At 43.0% G+C, this 20,242-nt stretch overlaps 1 protein-coding gene across 1 annotated transcript in view; it reads right to left on the minus strand.

The window, feature by feature from the left end:
- Positions 1-7,317: 7,317 nt before the first annotated feature.
- LOC122927341 (perlucin-like protein) overlaps positions 7,318-20,242 on the minus strand; it is a 36,210-nt gene continuing 23,285 nt past the window's right edge. The window contains exons 7-9 of the mRNA XM_044279094.1: positions 17,548-17,711; positions 14,417-14,526; positions 7,318-8,370 (exon numbers count right to left, since the gene is read on the minus strand). Coding sequence (XP_044135029.1) covers positions 8,232-8,370; positions 14,417-14,526; positions 17,548-17,711 — 413 coding nt within the window. The 3' untranslated portion in view covers positions 7,318-8,231. The remainder of the gene's footprint in view (positions 8,371-14,416; positions 14,527-17,547; positions 17,712-20,242) is intronic.

Genomic DNA, 20,242 nt, shown 5'->3' on the forward strand with positions numbered 1-20,242 from the left:
CTGCATAGACATCCCCAGCAAGCGTGCCTGGTATGGGGTCAAACTGTATAAGCTCTGTGAAAGGGCCACAGGCTATACATATCGTTTTAGGGTCTATGAGGGAAAAGACTCAAAACTGGAGCCGGTCGGATGTCCTGACTACATGGGGAGCAGTGTCAAGATTGTCTGGGCCTTGGTGTCACCCTTACTCCACAAGGGGTACCACTTATACGTGGGCAATATTTACTCAAGCGTGGCCCTCTTTCGGCACTTACATCTAGTCGGAATTCAATGCTGTGGCACCGCGCGACCTAGTCGCCGGGGCTTCCCCCAATGGCTCGTTAATACCCGACTTGCACAGGGGGAGAGGGCTGCCTTGTGTGACCAAGAACTGCTCGCGGTGAAGTGAAGGGACAAGAGGGACTTTTACCTTCAGTCCACCATTCACGCAGACACGACAGTGCAAATTGAAAGGGCAACTAGAGTCATTGAGAAACCCCTCTCTGTCCACGACTATAACCTTCACATGGGAGGGGTGGACTTCAATGACCAGATGTTGGCTCCCTATTTAGTGTCCCGCGGCACCAGATGCTGTTATAATTAGGTGTTTGCATATTTAATTCAATTGGCTGTATATAATAGTTTTGTTCTCTACTGTAAGGCTGGGAGAACAGGATCCTTCCTAAAATTCCAGGAAGAGATCATTTCAAAAATCCTGTATCCAGGAGGGTCCGTGCCCCAAGTCCCTGATGTAGTGAGCCAGCTACATGGCAGACACTTCCCCAGTGTCTATCCTGGTACCCCAACTCAACGTTCCCCAAGAAAAAGATGTTGTGTCTGTAGCAGGGGTGGAATAAGGCGTGACACCACCTTTTTTTGTCCTGACTGTCCTGACCAGCCTGCCCTATGCATAGGGGCGTGTTTCCGCAAGTACCACACACAGGTACACTATTAGTGTAGGGATTGCGTGACACAGGACAGGCACACAGGGGTCTTAGGGCCCTTTCACACAGAGCTGCCACCAACCTAAGTGCATAATGTACTTCGCCACATCTCTGGGCGATTTGCGCTTTGCACATTGTCCCATGGGGAAGGAGAGGTTTGTCCTCTAAAGGTAAAAAAAAATAAAAATCACAGGTAAGCAAAAAAGTTAATGTTCTGTTTCAAAAGTTCAATAAAGTTTATAAAAGTTAATGTTCTGTTCAAATGTTATATAAAGGTAATGTTAATACATTTATTGTGTTGCGACCTGTTTTTTTTTTTGTTTTTTTTTACCTTCTAGGTGGACCAAGCGATCAACCAGCTGCAGCACTGATGTGCATTCTGACAGAAGCATTGCGCTGCTGTCAGATTACACAAAAGTCGGTGTATGCGGTGCTGCAAGACGAGATTTCCCCTCTGCAGTAAATAAAATAATAATTACGGCAATGATTTATTCATCCACATCGATTGATGTGAATGGAGAAATCGGGTTTGCCAGGGCATACGAGCTAAGTGGGTTTGGAGACGCCTTTCCCCTCCTTGTTTTTTTGCACATTTTTTGGCAGAGATTTTTTCATCCACATTGATCGATGCGAATGAAGAAGGCTGAACGGAAAAAAATATCTCATTACCCGTATGCTCAATATAAGGAGAATAGCAGAAACTCCTAATGCTGGCCATACATGTAATGATTGTGGAGACCTTCAAATGCCAGGGCAGTACAAACACCCCACAAATGACCCCATTTTGGAAAGAAGACACCCCAAGGTATTTGCTGAGGGGCATATTGAGTCCATGAAAGATTGAAATTTTTGTCTCAAGTTAGCGGAAAGGGAGACTTTGTGAGAAAAAAAAATAAAAAACTTAAATTTCCGCTAACTTGTGCCAAAAAAAATAATAAATCTTCTATTTATACTGCCCTGGCATTTTAGGGGCCCTAAAGCGTGAGAAGAATTCTGGAATCCAAATGTCTAAAAATGCCCTCCCAAAATGTACTCATTGGAATTTTGGCCCCTTTGCGCACCTAGGCTGCAAAAAAGTGTCACACATGTGGTATGGCCGTACTCAGCAGAAGTTGGGCAATGTGTTTTGGGGTGTCTTTTTACATATACCCATGCTGGGTCAGAGAAATATCTCTGTAAAATTACAACTTTGTATAAAAAAATGGGAAAGGTTGTCTTTTACAGAGATATTTCTCTCACCCAGCATGGGTATATGTAAAAAGACACCCCAAAACACATTGCCCTACTTCTTCTAAATACGGCGATACCACATGTGTGAAATTTTTTTGCAGCCTAGGTGCGCAAAGGGGCCCAAATTCTAAAGAGTACCTTTAGGATTTCACAGGGCATTTTTTGCACATTTGGATTCCAAACTACTTCTCACGCTTTAGGTCCCCTAAAATGCCAGGGCAGTATAAATACCCCACAAGTGACTCCATTTTGGAAAGAAGACACCCCAAGGTATTTCGTGTGGACAGATTTTTGGTGTAAGCTAGAGGCACATTTACACTGCACAACTGTCAGGGCGATTATCAGGAATGAACATAAACGCTCATTTACGATAATTAACCCGTGTAAAGGTGGAACTCATCACCTGGTGAACTGCGATCTGCTGCCCAGGGTGGTAATGTGTGCAGTAAAGTGCACGGTAGTGGTATGGTGGGTAGGGGGGTGTATCTCACCCGGTTTTTCAGTTTAGCTGGGTGAGAACTGAAATCCAGAAATGGTATAGCTTCAGCAAGGAATAGTTGCTGGAGCTGTTTTTTATTTAAAGTTGTATGAGCTGGAATTCTTTGCACTGGGAGACAGGTTGGTAGTGGAAGTCTTCCAGTCCACACCCCTAATCCATTACAGGTTCCCTGGCCACAAGTGAGGCCAGCTGGGTTAACCACTTCAAATCCGGGCCATTTCCCCCTTCCTGACAGAGCCTAATTTTTCAAATCTGACATGTTTTCTCTTGACACATTGTACTTCATTACAGTGATAAATTTGAGTCTATATAGTTCACCTTTATTTATGAAATAATCCAAAATGTACCAACAATTTTGAAAAATTTGCAATTTTCAAAATCTCAATTTCTCTGCTCATAAAACAGAAAGTGATACCTCATTAAATATTTATAACTTAACATTCTCCATATGTCTACTTTATGTTGGCATCATTTTGGAAATGTCATTTTATTTTTTAGGATGTTAGAAGGCTTAGCATTCCAAAACCCACTTTTTAAGGACCAGTTCAGGTCTGAAGTCCCTTTGTGAGGCTTACATAGTGGAAACCGCCCATAAATGACCCCACTGTAGAAACTACACCCCTTAAGTTACTCAAAACTGATTTTACAAACTTTGTTAACCCTTTAGGTGTTCCACAAGAATGAAAGGAAAATGGAAATGGCATTTCTAAATTTCACTTTTTTGCCAGATTTTCCATTTTAATCCATTTTTTTCTTTAACACATCGAGGTATAACAGCCAAACAAAACTCAATATTTATTACCCTGATTCTGCGGTTTACAGAAACACCTCACATGTGGTCGTAAACTGATGTAAGGGCACACAGCAGGGCGCAGAAGAAAAGGAGCACCGTATCGGGAGGCAGGTTTACCTGAACTGGTTTTTAGATGCCATGTCCCATTTGAAGCCCCCCTGATGCACCCTTACAGTAGAAACTCCCAAAAAGTGACCCCATTTTGGAAACTAGGTGATAAGGTGCCAGTTTTATTGGTACTATTTCGGGGTACATATAATTTTTAATTGCTATATATTACATTTTTTGTGATGCAAGGTAACCAAAAAATGGCACTGTTTTAATTTTGTATTTTTTACAACATTCATCTGACAGGGTAGATCATGTGCTATTTTTATAAACCAAGTAGTTATGGACGCAATGATATCAAATATGTCTATTTTCTTTGTTTGTTTGTTTCAGTTTTACATACATAATAAAGCATTTTTGAAAAAAAAAAAATGTTTTTGTGTCTCCATATTCTGAGCGCCATATTTTTTTAATTTTTCTGCCAATCATCTTGTGCAGGGGTTCATTTTTTGGCAGGAAGAGTTGATTTTTTTTTGGTATAATTTTTGGGTACATATGTATTTTTGATCATTTATTATTTCACCTTATGGGGCAAGGTGACCAAAAAATTGGTTGTTTTAGCACAGTTTTTATTTATTTGTTTTTACAGCATTCACCTGAGGTGTTAGGTCATGTGACATTTTAATAGAGCAGATCGTTACGAACGTGGCAATACCGAATATGTATTCTTTCTTTTTTATTTAAGTTTTACACAATAATAGCATTTAGCATTTTTGAAATTATAGTCTGAGAGCCATAGCTTTTTTTATTTTTTGACCGATTGTCTTAGTTAGCATCTCATTTTTTTGATCGCTTGGTGTTGCACTTTATGTGATGTTAGGTGACAAAAAATAGCTTTTTTGGCACTGTTTTTATTTTAGTTTTTACTGTGTTCATCTGAGGGGTTAGGTCATGTGATATTTTTATAGAGCTGGTTGTTACAGATGTGGCGATACCTAATATGTATACTTTTTTAAATTTATTTCACTTTAACACAATGATAGCATTTTTTAAACAAAAATATTATGTTTTAATGTCTCCATGTTTATTTTTTGAGCGATTTTCTTATGTAGCGGCTAATTTTTTGCGGTATGAGGTGACGGTTTTATTGGTACCATTTTGTGGGACATACGCCTGTTTGATCACTTGGAGTTGCACTTTTTGTGATGTAAGGTGACAAAAATGGCTTTTTTTTTACACAGTTTTAATTTTTTTATGGTGTTTATCGGACGGGGTGGATCATGTGATATATTTATAGAGCCAGTCGTTACGGACGCCGCGGCAATACCAAATATGTCTATTTTATTAAAAAAAATATTTCTAACATTTATTTTTAATTACTTAATTGGGGATTTTTTTTTTACATGTGAAATCTTTTTTTTTTTTTTTTTTTTTAAACACTTTATTGTTTGTTTTTTGGGTTTGTTTTTTGCCCTTTGTGTCCCCCATAAGGTCATACAAGACCTCTGGGGACATTTACCTTCACTTTTTTCTTTACCATTTATTTCTTCTGTAACTGGGGCTGACACAGTAGCCCAAGTTACAGGGGAAATACAGCCTCCAGAGAGGCTGTACAGCAGAATACAATGCTGTACAGCCTCAGTGCAGGGCTGATCGAGGTCGGTAGAAGACCCGACAGCTCCTGCACTCTCCCGGCCCTGGCAGTCAGATGACCACCGGGCCAGGACAGAAAGCGTATGCAGCGATCTAGAAGGCAGGGACACCTGGAAACTGTCCATGCCTTCTTTCTGGGTTGCCCTGCTGTCACAGAGAGCAGGCCCTCCGCTCGGCAGCTGCACGATTAGCGTGCAGCTGCCATCTCTGAATGGATGTTCCACTTTGCTAAAGTGCCAAAATAAAGCACAATTTGGATTGAAACCCCGTGGTCAGAGGAGAAATATGTGATTGCAACCCCCTGAGAGAAAGCGATCCCTTACACCAGAAAAAATGAACCATTATGAGGACGAGCAATGGCAGTAACTAGGGATGAGCGAATCGACTTCGGATGAAACATCCAAAATCGATTTGCATAAAACTTTGTTCTAATACTGTACGGAGCAGGAGCTCTGTACAGTATTAGAATGTAATGGCTCCGATGAGCCACAGTTATTGCTTTGCAAAGTCTCGCACGACTTCGCGCAATAACTTTATAAATTAATTTGTACTGTAAAAAAACATTTCCAGAACTTGGGTTCAGTTCCTTTACAGTACAAATTAATTTATGAAGTTATTGCGCAAAGTCTTGCGAGACTTTGCGAAGCAATAACTTCAGCTCATCGGAGCCAATACATTCTAATACTGTACAGAGCTCCTGCTCCGTACAGTATTAGAACAAAGTTTTATGCGCTCATCCCTAGCAGTAACCATTACTCGTCCCCATACAATGGCGATGATCTCTGCATGCAAATACAGCTCTTACCTCTTATGATGAGCAGGCAATTATCGGGAAGTATCAGTTCCTTCTTGATAATTTCCTGCTCAGTCCATGCATGTAAATGCGTCTTTAGTTACCATCATAAAGATTTGTTTGCCTGATGAACGAGTACTTTACTTGTTCATCGTGTGATCGGTAGTACTTTTATATAGACCTATTAGTAGGAATGATTGATACTAAAGTTTGTTCTCAATAATCGGCTCCACAGTAGGCCTAGTAAATCTGCCTTAAAGGCTATGCACACCTTTTAGAGGCAATTTTTTGTTTATGGCTGCATTTTACTCATTTTTGGCTAAAAATCATATTTGCAATTGGCCTTTATTAAAAATATGGAGCAGTTCTGTCACAAAGGGTTACCTGTTTTTCTAGCTGTGTGACTGGTACTTTCACCACTTTGTGCCAATAAACCTTATCTCTAAATTACTAACAGGTCATAAACACTTATTTAAAGGGACACTGACAGGGCCAATAAGCATATTGAGGTCTATATATGTCACTACAGGTTTTATAATGGGTATTACAATCATATAAGTATCCCCCCTGTCCACATTATACAAATAGTAAACTTTAAGTTTTATAACCTGCTCCAACGGTCTGCAATCTGCCCAAGGGGCGGCGTTTCACTTCTCTTGCGCCCAGCCAGCCTCCCCAACTGCCGATTTGAAGCGCCGCCCAGCTCATGAATATTCAGTTTGCTGGGCGGCTTCTGCGGTCCCCGCTCTGAAGCGCTGCGCTGAACAGTGCCCTGCATATGCGTCGGATCTTGTAAAGTCGGGGACAGTAAGCGCCGCCCAGCGAAGTGAATATTGATGAGCTGGGCGGCGCTTACTGTACCGGACTTCACAAGATCCGGGCGCATGCGCCGGGCACTGTTAAGCAAGATAAGGATTGAGCTATAATTAGTGTTTAGAATGTCATAAAGCAGAGATAAGTAGTCCGTCTGTTCCCCAGATGACGGAAAAGACAGAAAATCCATAAGCTGCTACTAGAGCATCTCAGCTCTGTGCAGAAAAAAAGGTTCCATATTTTAATAAAGACCAATTGAAAAAAATGATTTTTAGTTCAAAATAAGTACAATGCAATAATAAAAAAAAATGCCCCCATAGCCTTTAAATCTTGGCCAATGTACATAGACGACTTGTCAGACATTGGAAAATACTGTAGGGTCATTACATTTTCCTAGCATTCATGGGTAATTGATATTCCTGCTTAGCCCAGTCATTTGGAAGAGGCAATAGCAGACACAGTCTAGGGGCAAGAGTTGGCACTGTTTTTGGAGAAAAAAAAATTGCTACATGAGACATTGCCCACCATCACCAATCCAGGAAGCAGAACAAAAAACATCACAGAATTCTGTTTGGGCTTTTACATTGTCACCAGGGTTTATTGCAAGTAGGAAAATTCCCATTTTTATGTTACAGTTTATTTTATTCCACATGCAAATGACCTTATATATATACTTCATTCTATAATAAGACACACATGCAAATGTGCTAAGAGCTATGCATGCTGTATGTATGATACGGAGTCCTTCTCTAGTTTTTTAAAACAACCAAGCTGCTTTGACAGTCAAGGGTTTATTTACCGTAATATGTCCTGACTTGCCATAGTTGGAATATACTGTATGTGCACAAGCTTAGTTCGCTAGATGCAATAGTTGGGTTTCAGCACTCGTTCCAAGTCATGGTGCAGGATGAAAATTTTTCCTTCCTGCTTCTGTGTCTGTGTAGGGAAGAAGGGGATGGGGCTGCAAGTAGGAGCAGGAAGAAAGATCACAGCATGTAACCGGGATAGAGGAACTTTTCTTCATTTTCTCATCCCCTATCTCCAATCAGTAAGGCAAGATTTTTCACCTTAAAGGGGAGGGTTTTTTTTTGTTAAAGGACAAGATGAACATTTTTTTTTTCAATAGACGATGGAGCATAATCAGGTAATTTGTTCACTCTATGACCCAGATGTTCTCAAACTGTGGAAATGTTTGGTCTCTTCAGCTGGTAATCTCCTGAAGAAATGCGTATGTAGACATAGGTAAAAATATTTTGTGTGGACATTTTTTAAGATGTGCATCTCAGGTACCACCAGACTTTTAGCCACAATTTTTTGCACAAAACATAACACAAAAACAATATAGCTCCATCTATGAGTTCTTCTGCTTTGCAGCCTAGGAAACATGAGCAAATAATCACTAGGGTGTCACTCTATGATTAGTTTAAAAAGGAGGCGCTTTCAAGAAAGATTCTTAGAGTCCAAAGTGGAGAACCCTCTTTAACAAATCCAGATACCTTTACATATGTAGGTTGCCGTGTTAGAACATGGGAGGTCATTCCATGATTGAACTCCTCCCATAATTTCTGCACAGTGTTCGTTATTTCGATCATTGTTCGGTTCACCTTCATTCCAGTTACTACAAGATAAGAAAAGTTGCCTATTATTACATAAAAAACTACAATCATGTTATAGGGGTTTGAACAGAGCATATGAAAAGCGCAGGGTACATAGTATGATAATGATGATAATATATATAATGAAAAGCAGGAATATTATAATATAAAAAACTTTTTGACATCAAGCCTTAGGAATTTAAACAGCACATGTAAAAAGAGCAGGGTACATAGGAGTAGTACATTGTACAACAAGACCAATGAGTATAAATGGTCCCTAAATATATAGCACTCTTGGGTATTATAATGTCCACAGAGCTAAACGACACATGCCAAGTGTGCGGGATGTTTCAACCGGAATTGAACCCCCCACTTCCGGTTCACCATTAAAATTTATAAAAATGAGAGATTCCATATATCATAATATAAATACAACAAGAGGGGATTGTACCATCTCCCCCTACCTATGGATAAGCATCTGTTTGTGGGGACATCGCTGGATGCTTTAATGGGGGATCTAAATTATGTATCTGGCTGTGCGTTCCAGCGTGGAACACACCGCCATCTTCTTACTGTATTAGGGCTGTGACCTCCACTGAGGGACAACACATCCTCATGCTTCCCTTGTGCGTTCCACCGAGGAGAGCCACACCCCCCACATTTCCTTTGTGAATATCCTGTCTTAAAAATGGGTATGCCGAGGCATACATAAAAAGGATAAAAGAATATAGAAAGTATATCTTAATCTATAGATGACAAAATATATATATATAGATATATATAGATAGATATATATATATATATATATATATAGCCTCTGGTGTAATATAATAAAATGAATAATGTATAGGCTTATAAATATCCATATTATATAACAATAAAAGATGAATATATAAAATAAAATATATTTTAAAAGATATATATAGAGAATATGTATCCCTGTCTACACTACATTGCCTGTTGTTGATTAGATAATCCGTATTCTATTATGGTGAAGAAACAGCATATGGAATATGTACCTCAGTCAGCACTCTGTTGTCTATATTCCTTCGGAGACAAGATTTTTTGTATAGAATAGACCAATTAGTAATTGGTGTACTCTAATGATTAATTGAGGCCAAAAGGCATCAGGGTATTAAAGCGAAAAATCCAATACATTTCTTTGCGACACAAGGACTGATAGGATTGTGTATCACATTCAATCGGAGTGACTCGTAGGCCTGAAGGGTCCCCATCATGAGATATTCCAAAATGTCAGGAAACACTGTGAGGTATTACTTTTCTGGTGATATTAGAACGATGTTCATTAATCCTTTCACGTAAGGATTGAGTTGTACGCCAAACGCAGAGAAGATTACAGGGGCACTGCAGGAGATAAATAGCGTTGGTGGTCCCACAGTACATTGATGGTGAGACTAACACCACTGGACGGAATTGTGATCTCCTTTACTCTGTGCGTAATCATATTACAGCATTTACATCTGTTTGTTTTACGCTTCAAAATCCCAGGGGTTTTTTGCCGCACGGTTTTCCCTGATACCTTTTTAAGTTTCGGGCATGAAGGGGCTAAAAAAATGTCAGGGTCTTTGCTCTTCGGAAGATAATAATGGGGGCTGGAAGGCTTAATTTGCCCAGGATGGGATCTTTTATTAAAATCGACCAATTTTTTTTTATTAAAGTTTTTCTGATCAGAGCATGTTGGGGGTTAAATCTAGTAACCAGACTGAGGTATTGGAGTACACTCTTACTTTCGTCCCTGGGCATTTTAGTTTTAGGTAGTAGACTTTCTTTTTGGGAGACTTTGGAGATTCTCCTAGTTGAATCCTTCAATAGTCTCCTTGGATATACCTTTTCTCAAAATCTATTCTTGAGTAAGTCTATCTGATTTTTCATAGTTCGATCGTCAGAACAATTCCTCCTGATCCTCTTCATTTGACTATAGGGGATATTGTGCTTCCACTTCGGGTGGTGACAGCTTTTGTAATCTAAGTAACTATTGGCGTCCACGCTCTTGAAGTGTGTCTTGGTAATTACCTTTTCTATTTTTGATGGTTAGAATGTAGATCCAAAGAGACTACTTCTATGGGGTCATACTCCAGGGTAAACGACAGGTTCCAGTCATTTGAATTAATCATCTTGATGAACTGACAAAGTTCAACAATTTCTCCCTGCCAGATGAAGACGATATTGTCGATGAATCGACAATAAAACTTAATTTTAGGATGTGACAGCAGACCAAATTTATCCTCAAAGACACCTATGAAAAGGTTAGCATATGATGGTGCAAATTTGGTGCCTATTGCCGGATATAGAAGGTGTCATTGAATATAAAGTAGTTGTGTTGGAGTATAAACTCAATGGCCCTCAGGCTAAAGTCCTTTTGGCATTCTGGCATATGGGGGTCTTGGTAGAGTGCATGTGAGATGGCTGCAATCCCTAGTTCATGTTTAATATTACTGTATAAGGCAGAAACATCTAATGTTACCCATAGATAATCCTCCTCCCATTGGAAAAACTCAAGTGATGGTACAAGGTGGGATGTATCTCTAGTGTAGGATGGAAGCATAGAGACATACTTCTGTAAATAGCTATCCCCATATGCCGATAGGTTAGATATCAGGCAACCCACTCCTAAGATGATGGGCAAAAAATAAAAACGTGAAATGGACGTGTGTGGAATTTTCAGAAAGGATCTTATTTTTTTTATCAATTTTTGAAAACACTTAGTGGGGTCTTCTTTTAGTGACTTATAATATTCAGGGTCTGACAATATTTTTTGTGCGATTCCGCTAAGTAGTAATTGGAGTCCATAACCACAACACCCCCACCCTTATCTGCACTCTTAATAACAATATCTTTATTCTTCATGAGGTTTTTCAAGGCTAATCTTTCATTGTAGCTAAGATTGTTTTTTAAAAGGGGTTTCATCATAGTCTTTTTTGGTTTTAGTAGATGTTTGAGATGTTTGTACACTTTAAAGGGTTTCTGTCACCTGAAAAATGGGTATTAAGCTGGCTGACATTAGCAATGTGCTAATGTCAGCTGAACATAACTATATTAGTGCCATCTCACTGCCTGAAGCCTTTATTGAGAAAAACAAACTTTTATCACATGCAAATTAGCCTCTAGGAGCAGGGGGGGCATTGCACCCCCTTGCTCTGTTTGCCACCTCTTTTCACGCCCTTCTTCTCTTGATTGACAGGGCCAGGGCAGTGCTGCTCTCCTCCCACTGGCCGTGTCTATTGCGAAAATCTCACACCTGCACCGTCCCGTTCAGTATTCGGCGCAGGCACAGTGAGGGAAGGGCGTTCTCCGGCAGCCGGCTTCCTCACTGTGATTTTTTTTCAGCGCAGGTACAGTGAGGAAGCCTGCGCCGAATACTGAACGGGACAGCGCAGGCGCGAGATTTTCTTAGTAGACACGGCCGGCGGGAGGAGAGCAGTATTGCCCTGGCCCTGTCAATCAAGAGAAGAAGGGCGTGAAAAGAGGTGGGCAAACAGAGCCTCTAGGAGCAGGTGCAACGCCCCCCCCCCCCCCCCCCCCCTGCTCCTAGAGGCTAATTAGCATGTGATAAAAGTTTGTTTTTCTCAATAAAGGCTTCAGGCAGTGAGATGGCACTAATATAGTTATGTTCAGCTGACATTAGCACATCACTAATGTCAGCCAGCTTAATACCCATTTTTCAGGTGACAGAAACCCTTTAAGGTGTACAAACATCTCAAACATGATCAAGAAAAATAGGAGGCCTCCAGAACTACATTTCAAGTGTAATAAAAAGGATCAAAATCTGAATATTTATGTCCATGTGATTTTCCTTTTTAATACATTAGCAAGAATTTCTAAAATTCAGTTTTTACTTTGTCATTATGAGGTTCTGAGTGCAGACTGATTGGGGAACGTTTGATTTAAAAAAAAAATAATTAAGCACAAGGCCGCAATATAACAAAATGATATATCGTATTTTTCGCCCCATAAGACGCACTCCCCCCCCCCAAAAAAAAATGGAGGGGAAATGCCCCTGCGTCTTATGGGGCGAATGCTGACATTTTTACATCGCAGGCCGCTCCAGTGCTGCACTATACAAATATAAAATGTCTAATTCAATTAAAAGTGATTAAACATGCCCCCACTTTTAATATTACCGTACACCCTAGCAGCTTCTGTAGAATGCAGGCGGGCGGCAGCGTAACTCTCACGTGCCTGCGCCGCCTACTTTATGAATGAAGCAGGCGGCCCAGGCACGTGACGCCAGTGAGTGAAGCGCTGGCCGCCCGGCCTACCTGCCTGCGTTGTACAGAAGCTGTTAGGGTGTACGGTAATATTAGGAGTGAGGGGGCATGTTTATTACACTTTTAATTGAATGAGACATTTTATATTTGTATACTGCAGCACTGGAGCGGTGGGTGGGGGGGAATCTGTGGATGACAGTTTTATGGGGACATCTGTTATGGCTGGGGGGTCTGTGGATGGCACTGTTATGGGCTGGGGGGTCTGTGGATGGCACTGTTATGGGGTGGGGGTCTGTGGATGGCACATATATAACAGTGCCATCCACAGATCCCCCATAACAGTGCCATCCACAGATCCCCCATAACAGTGCCATCCACAGATCCCCCATAACAGTGCCATTCACAGATCCCCCATAACAGTGCCATCCACAGATCCCCCATAACAGTGCCATCCACAGATCCCCCATAACAGTGCCATCCACAGATCCCCCATAACAGTGCCATCCACAGATCCCGCATAACAGTGCCATCCACAGATCCCTTATAACAGTGCCATTCACAGATCCCTTATAACAGTGCCATCCACAGATCCCCCATAACAGTGCCATCCACAGATCCCCCATAACAGTGCCATCCACAGATCCCCCATAACAGTGCCATCCACAGATCCCCCATAACAGTACAATACACAGATACCCCCATAACAGTGTCATCCACAGATCCCCCATAACAGTGCCATCCACAGATCCCCCATAACAGTGCCATTCACAGATCCCCCATAACAGTGTCATCCACAGATCCCCCATAACAGTGCCATCCACAGATCCCCCATAACAGTGCCATCCACAGATCCCCCATAACAGTGCCATCCACAGATCCCCCATAACAGTGCCATCCACAGATCCCCCATAACAGTGCCATCCACAGATCCCCCATAACAGTGCCATCCACAGATCCCCCCTGTAACAGTATCCTTCACAGATCCCCACCTCCATAACAGTGTCCGTCGCAGATCTCCCCATAACAGTGCGTCATCCCCATAATAGTGCCATCCACAGACCACGATTAGTTCCAAACCCACCAAAATCACGACGGACCGCCGGTGCATCTTATAGGGCGAAAAATACGGTAAAAGAGAAATGGTCTGAAGATTTTCTGAATGCATTATAAAATTTGTATCACTGCATAGAAGGTATGAATGAATTGCTAGCAGTTGGCAATAAAGGTCCAGATGGGTTGTTACCAGTTGGGGGTGTGTCCCTGCACAGTCTGACATTGGCAGAGCTTATTGGATAGTGGCCGACTGTGCAGGGACACAACCCTAACTGGTAACATTCAGGTGGACCTTCATTGCAAGCTGCTTGCGATTCATTCATAACTTATAGCTGGAACAATAAAGGAATAGTACAACATAGAGTCATAAGAATAGATGCTCCAGAATTATTATTACAAGAGGGGTGCAAGTATTTACTAAAACAGACATGTCAGGGGAGGTGACGGCTCCTCTTTAAATACCTGTTAACTGTAGAAAATACTGACAAAGTTAGAGATTAAAGGGGTTCTCTGGGTTTTTACTATTGATGAGCTATCCTCAGGATGTCTATCAATATCATCAATATCAGATCAGTGGGGGTCCGACACCCGGCACCGCCGCCGATCAGCTGTATGAGGAGACGGAGCACGCAGAGGGCACGTGCCGCCTCCCTTCTCTCTTCCTGTTCACAGCTGCTGTCTATGGCAAAGACCATAAACTCCTTCGTAGGAGGACCCATAACATAGGACAACCCCTTTAATGGTATTTATTTACTCCCTTAGCATGTTGTACCTTTACTGTTTTTACCTGTATGTCAGAGGTGAACCATCTGTCCATTCCCACATGTCAAGATCGTCAGGATTTCGTTTCAGCCCTAGCCAGTATCTTCCTTGTTTTATGAATGGCAATAGAGAAGACTGAAAATAAATAAAATAAATACAAATTATGGTGACTTAAAGAGGACCTTTCACCAGGATACATGTATTGAAATAGTTATATTACCTTGAAGTGCGGCCCCCAGTGATGTCTTTCCGCTTTTTTTTTTTTTTTAAAGGACCCCCCCTTTCGTCCGCTGTGGTCCCCATTAGTTTTGGCGCCTCATATGCTAATGAGGCAATTTGGTTCAACTAGGCGGGGACTTGAATTTGTCCTGGGCGCGGTTTTCTTCTCCCTGGCTGTGAGCACATCCAATCAGAGCACCTCGCTCTTAGCCAGGGAGAAGGAGCTCAAGTTCTCGCGAGAATCACAGCTCCTTCTCCAGCGAGAACTTGAGCTCCTTTTCTCTGGCTAAGAGCGCGGCGCACTGATTGGATGTGCTCGCAGCCAGGGAGAAGATAACCACGCCCAGGAAAAAATCCAGTCCCCCGCCTAGTTGAACCAAATCGCCTCATTAGCATAACAAACGGGGACCACAGCGGACGAAAGGGGGGGTCCTTTGAAAAAAAAAATAAGCAGAAAGACATCACTGGGGGCTGCACTGTAAGGTAATATAACTATTTCAATACATGTATCCTGGTGAAAGGTCCTCTTTTACCCTGGGTTCACACCTGAGCGTTCTGAAAGGAGCGCTCTGTATGCGCGATTGTACCGGCATTTGCAATCGCGCATACAGAGACAAGCGAATACCCATTGTCGCGTGTTCCCGAAATTCTATGTACAGGAACGCGCGACAAAACGCCCCAAAGAAGCTCAAGAACTTTTTTGAGCGTAGGGCGTTTTACAGCGCGTTCAAACGCGCTGTAAAACGCTCAAGTGTGAACCAGGGCCATAGGGAAGCATTGGTTTTAATGTGTTGAGCGTTTTACAGCGCGTTTGAACGCGCTGTAAAACGCTCAGGTGTGAACCCAGTGTAAAGGGATTGTCTTATCTCATACATTGGGGGCATATCAATATCTCAGAAACGGAGCCCGCAAAGAGAAGGAGTGCGGACTGTACATGCACGGCCAGCCTCCATTCATTTCTATGGGACTGCTGAAAATAGCCGAGAGCTTGCTCGGCTTCTTCTGTCAGCCCTATAGAAGTGAATGGAATGGGGGCTGCATTTGCATAGTGCACTTCCCTTTCATTTCAATGGGACTTCCGAAAATAGCTCGGCTATTTTCGGCACTCCCATGGAAATGATTGGAGGGCAGCCGCGCATTGGCATTGTGCCCTCCTTTACTTTGAGGGCTCCATTCTAAAGATAGGTACGAATCCCGGAGGTGAGACCTGCACCTATCAGACATTGGGGGCATACCCTAGTGATATGCCCCCAATGTATGAGATGGGACAACCCCTTTACGGGCCTTTTACATTGGCTGAGAATCGGCAGTTGTTCTGAAAAAATGGGTGTCTGAGGGTCCTGTACAAACAGATACATACCACTTTTGTGGAGTACTGTATATCTGGCGCAGATTCTGTTGCACACCATGTTGCGACAGAATCTGCGACTTCTTCTCCCCTCACGCCAAGTCTAAAAAGGGGCGTGGTGTGGGCAGGGAAGGGGACGGGCCAGCAGGTCCGTCTCATTCATCATTTTCGACGCCTTGTTTAGGTGTAGAAATGGTCTAAATGTAAGACAGCTCGAAAGCTATCTTAGATTTAGAATTGGCGGTGGATATGCCGAACTTACAGATGTAGCAGAGCTAAAATAGACTCTGATAACACATGGCACGCTGTTATCTTAGTTATCTCATGACAAAAGCCATTGAAATCCATTGAAAATTTAGCTAACTTTTTCTTGCCATTCTTTACTTACCGCGTTAACCATCAAGATTAGCTCGGCGCCTCTACATAACTTCGGCGGATCCACCACCAGCGCAGGGGCTAAATAAGACCGGCGTCAAACACTGATCTTAATAGATGTGCTCCAATGTTCCTAAATATGCATTGTCCTGCCGATCACCTGACAAATGAGCAAACGCTCTTTCATCGGGTGATCGCATCTTTTATGCGGCTCATCGCCATCTGGCCACAAACAATGAATCTGTTTGAGAACGAACAGCCACAGTGGTCTCCATTCAGAGGAAATAATCTACACCGCAGGTCAGGTTACAGATGGATATTGTTGCAGAATATTTCTGCATTGTGTAAAGAAATCTCATCCATTTTGTGGCTACTGTGAATGCTGCAGGTTTTCTGTACGCAATTCTGCTGCGGAAAATACGCAGCATATATGATATCAGGCAATTAGGAAATATGGAACTGTCTGAGAAACATTCTTTGTTGCCTCTGGCACCCACTTACGGCGCAGCTTCTATTTCTTCAAGTGTTCTTAAAAAAATAAAAGCCGTGCTGTGATTGGTTGCTTTCGGCAAATTATTACAAATTATTACAAATTCAGGAATCTGCCCCACTATGTTTGGGGCTACATGGCACTAACAGCGGTGGTCATATTAGCAAAGCTCTTTCCACATATGCGTTGTGGTTCCATTTACAACTGTAGTGCCAGATACCGACGGATACGGTCGAGGTGTCTATGTGATGGAATATTTGAAAGGCCTCGGTGATGGTCGTGACCTTCAGGCAGAGCCGGTGCTACCATAAGGCAGAACAAGCGGCCGCCTTAGGGCGCACCCTGGGGGAGGGCGGAAAAATGTGACATGGAGGGGGAGAAATGTGACATGGGGGTCTAATGGCGGACATTGGGGGCTGATGGCTGGGGGATGATGTCTGACATGGGTTTTGATCTGAGGTCTGATTAACATTGGGGGTCTGATTGCTGGTCTGACCTGAGGTGTAATGGAAAATATTTTTTTCTTATTATTCTCCTCTAAAACCTAGGTGTGTCTTAGAGGGTGAAAAATATGGTCCTTAAACCAGCCATTGTCTGAAGCAGAGAGAATATACCAGGACCACAGAGAGGAGAAGCGTGGGGGGGGGGGGGCGCCAAAATGTGGCATCGCTTGTGTTGGCAAAAATCCTTGCACCGGCCCTGCCTTCAGGCTTACAGGACTTACCATTTCAAAGCTGTTTTTAATTACGAGGAGGATCCCATTACGCTCTGCACACATATCTTTGCTCCTTTCCCATGTTTCACTTTTTGTTGAGAAGTAATAACAGTTGGATTTAATCAGTTTCCATCCAGCAGGACATGTTGTGCAGGTTCCTTCTGTGATGTCCACTATAGAGGAGAAAAGATGTGAGGCCTAAGGATGACATGGAAACTGGGAGCTATGATACACACGATTACCTACTTCAGCTTCTTTCACACTCGTTGTATAGTGCTGACAAATAACATCCTGCCGAAGCTCTCTGGTTCCAGGTGTTGCTTTCCAGCCCCATTGACTTCAATCGGGTCCGGTGGAGATCTGGCCACTCTCCAGCAAATATGGCAGGATTTGGCCAGACAAAAAAACATTGCATATAATGTCTGATCCAGAGAGCTCCGGCAGAGAATTATACAGCGAGTGTGAAACTAGCCTTATGGATATTATTTGATCTAGGAACTCAAGTGGTTAGTATGGACATCTCTAACCAAAAAGATCCACAGTTGCTAACAGTCACCTAGAGCCATAGACCTGTGTTTAGTGAAGGTCCCACCTCTAGGACTTCTATACTCTCTGCAGGACCTCAGCAATGTTCAAACACATGTAGCCAAATCTAGTATGGTAACACAGCCCATTCAAGGTTGAGTTTCAGAACCAGACACATCAACAGGTTATACTTGCTAACTGCTCCAGAAGGCCCGGGAGGCTCCCAGAAAAAGAGAAGTTTCTCGGCGCTCTCAGAGGAGCTGGAAAATCTCCCAGGCACCGCACTGAGGGCCACAGCACCCAAAGAAGCATTAAGGGGATGAGGCACCTCACAAATATGGGACCTGTAAAATGGTGAAAGGGGGTGTGCTCCAGAAAAAAGAGCGTGGCAGTGCATGAAGAAGTTTCACCAGTGCATTTTATACACCACACCCTTCTATCCCCTGGATCCCACTTGTGAAAAGTTGGCAAGTATAGTCTAGGTGGGACCCCATCAATCATTTGTTGCTGGCCAGTCCTAAGACCATAAATGTATAGACTCTGAGAAAGCCGTTTAATATCAATAGGAGTTAAAGAGACCTGCTGTACAAGAGATACATATTCAAACTAAGGGGGCATTCTCATTTCAATGGGGCTGCAAAAGAATGTGCTGTCTGCATCCATATATTATTCCCCGGCCAAGTAAAAAAAAAAAAAATAGAACGTCCTATTCTTGTCCATATTGTGGACAAGAATAGGCATTTCTCAAAATTGACAGAACGTGGGGGGGCAGAGCCTGGCAACGGAGCTGAATGGCCGCAAGTTAGATCACTCTGCTGAGGACTGACACAGAAAAGTGCATCATTAGAATTTTCACCAGCAAACATGGGCAAGCCGTTGAGAGATAAATCCAGGGAGAACCCGGCACACATTAAGCATACTTCGGGTCAAGGAGATCTGGATAAATTAGTCAAAAAGACGTCGGCGATGCAGTCTAAGAAGCCAGAGAAAATGGCGCCGCCAGAAGATCCTGAATTACAACCTGATCCTTCGGACTCTGAGGACGGTGAAGGCAGTGAAGTAGCTGCCCCGTCACTGAAGGAGCACCTCCCGGTCTCTAGACCATTCATGAGGAAACTCCTAGCAGAAGCTCTGGATCCGATAGTGCAGGAGCTGAAAGAATACAAAAAAGATCTCCAGCACCTGGGGGAGAAAGTGGAAGCGGTCGAAACTGCTCAGACCGCCATTATTGAGTTTGGCTCAGCGGTGGCACATTCTTTGGATTACACTCAAGCCCACATAAACACGCTGTACACACAGCTAGAAGATCAAGATAACCGGGGTCGCAGGAACAATTTGCGTCTCAAGGGCTTCCCTGAAAGCATCATGCCGGATGCCATTGAAACCGCATTGGTTACCTTCTTCACTCACCTCGTGGGGCCAGCTGTAACTCCGGATTTTACCCTGGAGAGAGCGCATCGGGCGTTGAGGCCGCCGCCAGGCCCTACAGACCTGCCTAGGGATATAATTTGCAAACTTGCAAGTTACCAAGCTAAGGAGTGCATTCTGAAAGCAGCTCGCGGCAAAGCTCCTTTGAAGTTTGAAGGGGCATCGGTAGCCATCTTTCAAGACCTTTCCCCTGTCACGCTGCGCAAGACGAAAGCGCTGAAGCCTTTGCTGGAAGTACTAAGGAAAAAAAGCTTCTATATCGCTGGTTGTTCCCATTTGGGCTTCTCATAAACATGCCTGATAAGAAGTTGGTACTCAGGTCCCATAGTGACCTAAAGCGCATCTATGATTACCTGGGAATTGGTGATCCGGATATCCAAGACTGGAACTTAGCACAAGAGATCGCCGACATTCCACCTTTGCCGCTTCCTGCATCGTGGACCCCGGGACGGCAAGCCAAACCCCAGAGGCAAAGGCAGAGAAGGAGAAGCGGGAACAGCGCCTCAAGGAAGGAGCTTGAAGGAGAGACCTGAGGCGCTAACTCTCTTAAGCTGTAAAAGTCAAGGACTTGAGTATCTTTAATGAGAGGGGGTGAGAGTCTATAGGATTGCTTACAACTTAAATACACAATTTCGATAACCTTCCCATGATCTTTTCCCCCCTCCTCTCCCCCCTCCTCCTCCCTTTTTATCTCCAACCCCCTCCCCCCTTCTCACTCGCGATTACACCTGATCTAGGCTCATAGAGAGCC

The sequence above is a fragment of the Bufo gargarizans genome, chromosome 2, assembly GCF_014858855.1.
Source record: "Bufo gargarizans isolate SCDJY-AF-19 chromosome 2, ASM1485885v1, whole genome shotgun sequence".
Lineage (NCBI taxonomy): Eukaryota > Metazoa > Chordata > Amphibia > Anura > Bufonidae > Bufo > Bufo gargarizans.